This window comes from Sardina pilchardus, chromosome 1, assembly GCF_963854185.1.
Source record: "Sardina pilchardus chromosome 1, fSarPil1.1, whole genome shotgun sequence".
Taxonomy (NCBI): Eukaryota; Metazoa; Chordata; class Actinopteri; order Clupeiformes; family Clupeidae; genus Sardina; species Sardina pilchardus.
Window position 1 is genome coordinate 35,433,960 of NC_084994.1, and position 8,768 is coordinate 35,442,727.

Here is an 8,768-nt window from a genome sequence, read left to right on the forward strand (position 1 = left end):
CTATCCGTAAAATAGGAACCATTGGTTTTAAATAAAGCACAATAGGCCTATAGTGATCAATCTTGATGGTTTACGCTGCCATTTTCTTTTTTTTGTGAATATATTTTTATTGCTTTCACATAAACAAAACAAAACAAAACAAATTACACACCAAATAGCAGTGCATAATGTAAAACGTAGCTGAAAACAAAAAACACACACACACACACACACACACACAAAACAAAACAAAACAAAACAAAACAAAACAAAACAAAACAAAACAAAACAAAACAAAATGGAGGGGGAGGGGGGGCACACTGACAGTGCTGGCTGAGATACAAGTATTTACAGGTAAAAAAAAGACATAGGCTACATACCATGACTTCAGAGACACATCAAGTGTTTCAATAAAAAAAAAAGATATGGCAGCTGACCAGTTATCGATAGTTAATATAAGAACGCCATACCGCTGCCAGAGATGTCGGTATCAAACCAGCCTTTCAAAATTGCCTTTTTTGAGGCGGTCAAGGCCGCCATTAAGATCCTTTTCTGTTGGAGGCTAAACATTACATCAGAATCATCACCTAGTAAAAGAAACCTTGGACATAAAGGTACATCATACGTTAACAATTTTGAGAGTGTTTTGTCAACATGTTTCCAGAGCTTAGCAATAGGTGAACATTCCCAAAACATGTGAAAATAGTCCCCATAGAGCCTGTGGTGCAATTCTTACAAACTTTATCATCTGACAGTTTCATTAAGTAAGCTCTGCATGGTATTATATAGAACCTATGGGCAAACTTAAAATGCATTAGCTGATGGGCCAGGCATTTGGAAGACGAGAACATATTAGTCCAAATAGTTTCCCTTTCAGGCTCCACACCAAGTCTGTCAAACTCCCTAAACCAAACTGAGACAGCACCTATGGGAGGATGTTTTTCTGCAACAAACACATCATATAAATAAGACACCAAACCCTTGGTTGACTTATAGTTCTGCAAATGTTCAAGAAGGGGATGATTATGTAAGTGGATGGAACCCCGTAAGCCATAAGTACAGAGCGTAACCTTAGGTAAAAGAAAAAGGATGTGCCAGGGAGAGAGAAAGAGTTGCGAATGTCTTGAAAAGAACGTAAACCATCAGAGTTAAATATATCATTCAGAGTGTGGATATTTTTATCTGACCAAGAGGGGAAAACAAAAGGTTTTGAGCCAGTTAAGAGGTGGTTGTTGTGCCATATGAGAGGATTTATGACATTTATGGTTATACCCCAGAAACTTACAGGACTGTTTCCATACAGTTGATAATTGGACCCAATCGAAGCAAACGTTGCCATTTTCTGATTCGACCATAGTGGCATGACATGTCCTAAATGGTGTAAGTGTGACAGAAGCGCCAGCTAGGGATTGCTGTCAAAACTGCAACAGGGTTGTGCCTCTTGGTACTTCTATACTCTTTTCTTTTTAAATCAAATTGGATATACAGTATGGTAAATGAATGGGAAATTAGAGCACAAAACACATACAGTGCTGCTTGCTGAAATAAAACCTCTCTCTGCAATACATCAATTTAAAGGATCAAGTTACAGACCAATCACCACGTCAGTCTCAGCCTCTGTCCTAACCTTTGATTGTTTATCCCTCTGTCCAAACAAACATTTGGCATCAGGTGGTGCCTTTCTGATAAAGATCTCAGTGTCAGTCTGAATGTTCTGTTAACATAATTTGAGAAAGCAGTCATTCCAGTTGATCCATATCAAACCTGTTCAGGCTGATTCCTTTGGCTTCATATTTATATATGCATCAACACCACATATATGAAAGAGCTGAAAGTTAGAACTTGGTTGGTCATGTTGATCCTGCCTAAGAAGTGGATGTGCTGAATAAAGAGAGAAATAAATGCTTAACAGAAGAACACCATGTCTGGAGAACATCTCAACCAACAAGGTAAATTAGATTCTGTACACAATCTGTATTGGCTATGGCTATGTAGCAATATAAAGTTAAGAAGACCATATTACAGTCTGAAATGGCTAATAATTACATTGTTGTTACATAGTATTGCTAGGTAAAGTGATCATGAGTTACATGAAAGAAACACATTGTGGCTTTGTCATAGCAAACAAGGTTTCCAGATTATGGAAGAAGAATGTGTGTAAATATTGTGTGGTTATTAATAGTATAGTAATTGTTGTTTGATCTCAAGTTCATATTAGTATTTTTTTTTTTTTTTTAGTTTTTAGTTGAATAGGTAAGGGATAATCAACAACGTGCCGTGCGTTTATAGGAAAATAATTATCGTTTGAAGTGGTAATAAGGTCCCGACGCCACAGGCTTATACTGCTACTATCATCTTCGTTTATATTGCCGCTAGATACAACGTTGCTGTTTTTACTTTACATTCACATTGGCGAATTAATATTCAAGTGTAATATGCCCAAAAGAAGGGAACTACTTCATAGCCGTGTGGTATATCGAAAAATAATGCACGTTCCAAATAGCGCATCACAATAGGATATTTGACCAAGCAGTGGTATAAGGGCTGTGTAATTTGGCATCTTGTAAAGTTTTATTCTAAGATTGCTCAATGAATGCACCACTCACTATGTTGTAATACACTGTCAGTCTCCCTTTATGTTGCTTTATGAGTCTTAACAAAGCTGTTATTACTGAACCAATGAGGCAAATTTAATTAGTATGTAATTATCTATGCAACAACATACTGTACACACAAAGTACAAACAAAAAAAACCTTAATAACAGTAGACACAAATTGCGGAATCAATTCTGTGAATCACAGATTTTTCTTGGTTATCATTTTGTATGATCTTTTTTCCTCATCAGATATTGTGATGACGTATTTGAAAAGCAGACTGTCCAGTTCATGAACAACAGTCATTGAAATGCCCTCGTAACGCCCTTATACAGTGACGTCTCTGCTCCTCTTTTTCAGACCTGCATGTGGTGGTCATAGGTCCAATTGAATCAGGGAAGACATCCATAATAAACAGTGTGCTTGGTGAGCCAGATGAGTCAGAAAAAAAGACAGGTGACTGTGTGAAGAGAGAGGGGGAGGTTGGTGGCAGAAAGCTCATTTTTATAGATACCCCAGGTTGGATCAGGTATTTTCCTGTAATTGACACCGCGGAGGTTATCAAGCATAAGATAGTGCAGAGTGTGTCTTTGTGTCCACCAGGACCTCATGCTTTCCTTCTGGTCATTGGCAGTGATGTCCCATTTACTGAGAAGAACAGGAGGTCTGTAGAGGAACACATGGGCCTCTTTGGGGAGAACATTTGGGAACACACCATAGTGGTGCTCACTAGAAAAGAATATCTGGAGGGTAAAAGCATAGAGCAGCACATTGAGAGTGAGGAAGGGGCTCTGAAGTGGGTACTAGAGAAATGTGGGAACAGGTTTCACATGTTAAACATTGACAGTAGAGAAGGTTTTAACGAAGTAGATAAGATATTGGAACAATTTGATATTTTAGCAAAGAGTAGGAACAGGCATTTTGAGCTTGATGAGAAAATATTGAGGGAAGTTGAGGAGAAGAGGAACACCTACAGGGAGAGAGCAGAACAGAGACGACAGAAGGTTCAGGACCAAAGAGAAATACTACAGAAATATGGTGAGTAGATTAATCACACAGCAGAACTATACATAAATACCAAAATATGATCTCCTCACTATGAGGATTTACTAATGTTAATACAAAACAGCATACAACAAACGTGAATGAAAATACATACACTGTTAGACATTTCAGCAATTTCTACAGTATATTACTGCAAAGCACACAGTAATATACTGTGAACGACATAAACAGTAAATTACTGTATTTAGAACAACATTCTGGTGATCGGAGCCGTGCATTTTTGAGATTTGCGGTAGGTTACCAGGTTTTTGAAAAGTGCGGTAGCGTACTGTAGCTGCTAGGTTTTTTTTTTTTTTAAAACCGCCGTCTCTCCAGTCGAGTGAGTCGACGTCTACATCTACCACCAGTCGGTGGAGGTCTATGCAGAGGAAGACGACGACAGCTATCAACTATTATCTCCTGAAGTTGGAAAGGTAAACCACATCTAATGGACCAAATCTTGTCGTGTTGAACACTTGAACATAGATTTTTTTTTTTTTTTTTTTTTTTTTTAATACTAGCTATATGTTGTGTTTTGTCTGCTGCTTGTACAGTAAACTATAGCCTAGTCAGACGTCTCCCTAGTTTAGCTATTATGGATTCTGGACAAAAAAATATCCCTGTGTTGTTAATTCCTCTTCAGTGACACGCCCATTCATATTTAATTGGAAGTAAGTCGACGTTGTCTGTTTATTTTGCAGTCTGGTTTGACCGCATTTAGTTCCAGTGTTACTGCTATCTAGCAGCTATATTAGCCTAGCAGCTAGCTATCTGGTGTTAGCTGCACAGGCTGCATCGCTAGCCTTGTTAGCCTGCACGATGTTTTGCTGTAAGCTTGCCTTTGTCCCCGCCAAACCGCGAGTTTGAAAAACGTCTATGCTTGTCAAAATGCATACAAGTTTGGCCAATTTCAGATTTCAGTGTGGCATACAGGAGTGTCCAGGTAATTTCAGGGCATCGGCGTCGCCTTCACCACTAATCTCGACGTCACGCAGTGGCAATGTCCGGTGTAATGTTCAAAGATGTGATTTCGTGTCCGAAAATATCTGTGTGCGCTCCGCTCATCCTTTACTACTTTCAAAACCATCAGGACAGCAGCAAGATTCGTAGCCTACTACGGGAGATGGAGACCACAAGAAGTAATCAGTTGGCGATTGGAGTTATGCTTCTAATGATGAACTACTTTAAGGAAATGAAGGAGTTCATCTTCATGCTAGCAGATGTAAGTAGACACACAATCAGAATGATACGTTTTACATAGTAGTTACAATGTTGTTATATTGTAGCACTGTACTTATATTTTTAAGGTATGTGCGACAGCTAATTCAGTCGAGAATGATCTGGATCTTCCAGTGACCCCCGATTGATCATGATAGGTAAGTGAGTGTTCAGATATCTATGTTTTCTGATTTTTTACAGCTACTAATGTAACAGGCCGGCCAATCTGGTGTTTGACATGATGAATAGATGACGATCAGAATTGTCACTAGTTGGTAGTCTCGCCAGGCCTCAGTAGGTCTGGGTCACTTAAACATATACATATTCACTTAAACATATTTCATAAAATACACTCTCTTTTGTAAAAAAAAAACAGGGATTTTGATGAAAGCTTGAGTTAAGTAAGATAGGCATAAATAGTACACAACTAGGAAACTAATGGGATTGAAAACAAGGTTTTTATTTGAAAACAAAGTATTCAAGGATCAGTTGTTTGATGTGTTCAATTTGTTACGTTTTTTTTCCATCTTCTGAGTATTTTGTACATAGATCATTTTATTCAGCAAAATGTTGAAACTTACCAGCTTTTGACTGGCTCCTAAAAAAATGCCAAGAGCCTCCCCTTAAAAGGCCTACTACTGCAGATCAGATAATGTTCTAAAAACTGCTTATTATTCCATCTTTCAGGGAATACTTTACTGGAATCTTTCAAATGGATGGTTACAATTGAGGGGAAGGTAGCCATTCAGTTGGAGGAGAACCTCAACTTTGTTGATGCATTGTCGGCATACTTCGCCAGCTACTATGTCTTCAACTTAGAATATGAGGAGCCAGCATGTGCAACTCTGGAGTTGATACAGAGGTAAGGAAACATGTCTTGTTAAAAATTAAGTACAGTATGATTGTCATTATCAATGATTGTACGAAAGTCAACTTTTGAGGTTGATACAACTTTTCCATTAAATTTCTTCTAACACCTATTTTCACATTTAATGTTGTTCTATGTTCTGTGACTGCTTTGCTTAGATTCTTCTTAAGAATAAACCCAGAGGAGGGTTTATTCTTCGCAAGACTGGACAGACAGTGAAACGAAAGGCAGAAACCATCAGCAGCCGAGTGGTGTCATTCATCTCAAAGCTTACCAAGTTTGAGTGGATGAACAGCGACTAGGTAAGAAATCAGAAACGTGCATGGACACAATAACATGTAATTAAAATTCAAATATTGCACCTTTGAGATTCTAAGGAACAGAACCTTGTTTGTGTTCTCTTGTCTTAGTTTCCATGGATTCTTCACGCTGCCTGACTTGTCTGTATTGTTGCTGCTTGTAAGTTTGATCTTGTTTGTGTGTGTGTGTGTGTGTGTGTGTGTGTGTGTGTGTGTGTGTGTGTGTGTGTGTGTGTGTGTGTGTGCCAAAATCTTGACTTTTTTAACTATTGAAATGCAAAAAAAATGATTGTTTTGAAATGCAAAAAGAAAATGTATTTGGGCCAAAATCTTTTGAAAATTGAAAAAATAACAAATAAAACATATAAGAAACTAAGTATATACTGATGTACATGTTTTTCCTGTAGTACCTTTGCTCTTGTGTTTAAATGTTGCTTGAATATGTTTAAATGAAAATGTATATGTTTGATCTGTTTAAATGATATTTGTGTCACAGTTTCTTATGAAATTATTTAATAAAAATATGAAAATGTTCAAAATTGGTGTGTGAATGGCTATATCTGTGTTATATAATATAAATATAGATAAGAACTGAGAACTGCACAGTACTGCAGGCCTAGACCTGTAGCTGAAGACCTACAGTAAATGTACTGTATAAAGAAATACAGTAGTGGTACTGTATATTTGGATAACAGTAGCTGTCAACCTACAGTAATATACTGTATACTGAAATACAGTAGTGCTACTGTATATATGGATTACAGTAGCTTACTGGCAACCGTGCTGCCAGTAAACTACTGTAAAAACCCTTGAAAATGTCTAACAGTGTATATATTTTCCACAAGTGTTCTGATGATTCCCAAAACTGTTCACTCAGATACCATACCATCACTACCAGAACTAAAGATTCTTCTGTTGGGATGGTTGTTCTCTGGAAAAACATTCGCAAAGAATATCATTTTTGGCCAAGTGGAAGACACAAAGATAAGTAGAACGTATCAGTCTGAGAGAAGATCTGCAGAAGTTGCTGGAAGACGAGTATCTGTGGTGGACACCCCTGGCTGGTGGAAGTACTTACCTGCCAAATGCACTCCAGCATGGGTGAAGACAGAGTTGCAGAAAGGGCTGACCCTTGATTCCAAAGCTCCTCATGCCATTCTTCTCGCTATCCCAGCAGACACAAGTATCCTGGAGGAACAGAGAAAGATCACCGAAGACAACATGAAGGTATTTGGTGATGATATCTGGAAACACACCATGGTGCTGTTCACATGTGGGGACCTGCTAGGAGACACAACTATTGAGGAGCACATTGAGAGTGAAGGAGAACCACTGCAGTGGCTTGTGGAGAAATGTGGGAACAGATATCACATCCTGAGTCTGTATGACAAAGAGGATGAAGTAACGGAGCTGCTGAAGAAGATTGAGGAAATGGTGGCTGGTAACAGTTTATTTAGGCCAGGGCCAGAACCACAAAAACCTGTGTGTAAAAAGTCCACCGAAAATCTGATGGAAGTACCAAGAGAGTTGGTGATTTTCTTGGATCAAAAATGGCAGACAATGGATAGAGAACTAGAGATGAAGATTGGGACTATCTGCAGGGAAACAACTCCAAAGGTTACAAGTACAAGAAGTATTGATACTCCCGATATAGAGTGTGAGTTTGAATTTATAATTGAATAATTTGAATGTATAATATAATTACAGTAATAGTTCATTTATAGTTCAAGCATTACATGTAAAACACAAATGCATACAACTGGTATAAATATTGTTATATTTTGATCAGTCAGAGAAAATCACCCATCCTCTGAAAACACTTCAGGAGAAGGCACCAGTCCACCAAGGCCATCTGATCCAAAATCAGCCATCAAGAAATCTGGCATTAATGCTGCCACAGGTAAAAACTCCATCTTGAACTCATCTGCTATATCACCTCTTTTCATTGCAGGCTTGTTTCCAGTTGTTTAAACACTCTCTTTATCTTTTCAAGATACTGCTATATGCTCACAACATTATGCTAATAGCAACTCATAGATTTTTTTTTAATTTGTTTTTTTAGATTTCAGTCTTGTCAAAAATGTAAAATGTCAAAGTATAATTGCATCACTACTGAATTAGGTGTGATTAGGTTGACATTTGAATGCCTATTGAGTTCCCCCATGTCACCAGGCCAACCAGGACTTGAAGACCAGGAGCAGACCAGTGATAAACTTGCTGATCAGATGGAAAGAACGAAACAGATGTTTGAGAGGGAGTGGGGGAGGCGAGAGTTTGGCATCACACAGAGATTTCAGCGTCAGATATCAGAGCTTAGAGAATCTGGTAAGACTACACATTAGACAAAGTTTCATAAAATGGCTACTACCATTTTTAAAAATGTTTGATATCAATTAAACGTAGGCTTATCATCATGCAAGCTGTGAACTTTGACAATTTAAAAAAAATCAAATTGTTTATGTGTATTATACTGTATGTAAAACATTACATTTCTGATGTGTTATGATTATTGTAAGCAGGAGTTCCTCATTCATGTGTATGTGAATCCCCCAGGGTCTGAAGCTGATGTGCATGACCTTAACCTATCATACAGAAAGGTCGTCTGGTGGATGCATCGTAAATCATCAGGAATTGCCTCAGATCTACACTCAGTTGACTTAGAGGACATAGTGGAAATGGATGTAACTCAATTTTAGTTGTATCTGAGGCAAAATAAAATTTACAGTATACAGTACATTATCATGATCATCGCTAGTTTGCACTGT

General features: G+C 37.9%; 1 protein-coding gene across 2 annotated transcripts in view; it reads left to right on the top strand.

Moving 5' to 3' along the window:
- Positions 1-1,781: 1,781 nt before the first annotated feature.
- LOC134089151 (GTPase IMAP family member 8-like) overlaps positions 1,782-8,768 on the top strand; it is a 7,508-nt gene continuing 521 nt past the window's right edge. The window contains exons 1-6 of one of the 2 annotated variants that reach the window (XM_062543500.1): positions 1,782-1,928; positions 2,935-3,612; positions 6,881-7,660; positions 7,793-7,903; positions 8,159-8,328; positions 8,557-8,768. The exon at positions 8,557-8,768 is cut by the window's right edge and continues 521 nt beyond it. In XM_062543500.1, coding sequence (XP_062399484.1) covers positions 1,901-1,928; positions 2,935-3,612; positions 6,881-7,660; positions 7,793-7,903; positions 8,159-8,328; positions 8,557-8,664 — 1,875 coding nt within the window. In that variant the 5' untranslated portion in view covers positions 1,782-1,900 and the 3' untranslated portion in view covers positions 8,665-8,768. The remainder of the gene's footprint in view (positions 1,929-2,934; positions 3,613-6,880; positions 7,661-7,792; positions 7,904-8,158; positions 8,329-8,556) is intronic. The other variant, XM_062543490.1, reaches the window with a different exon arrangement.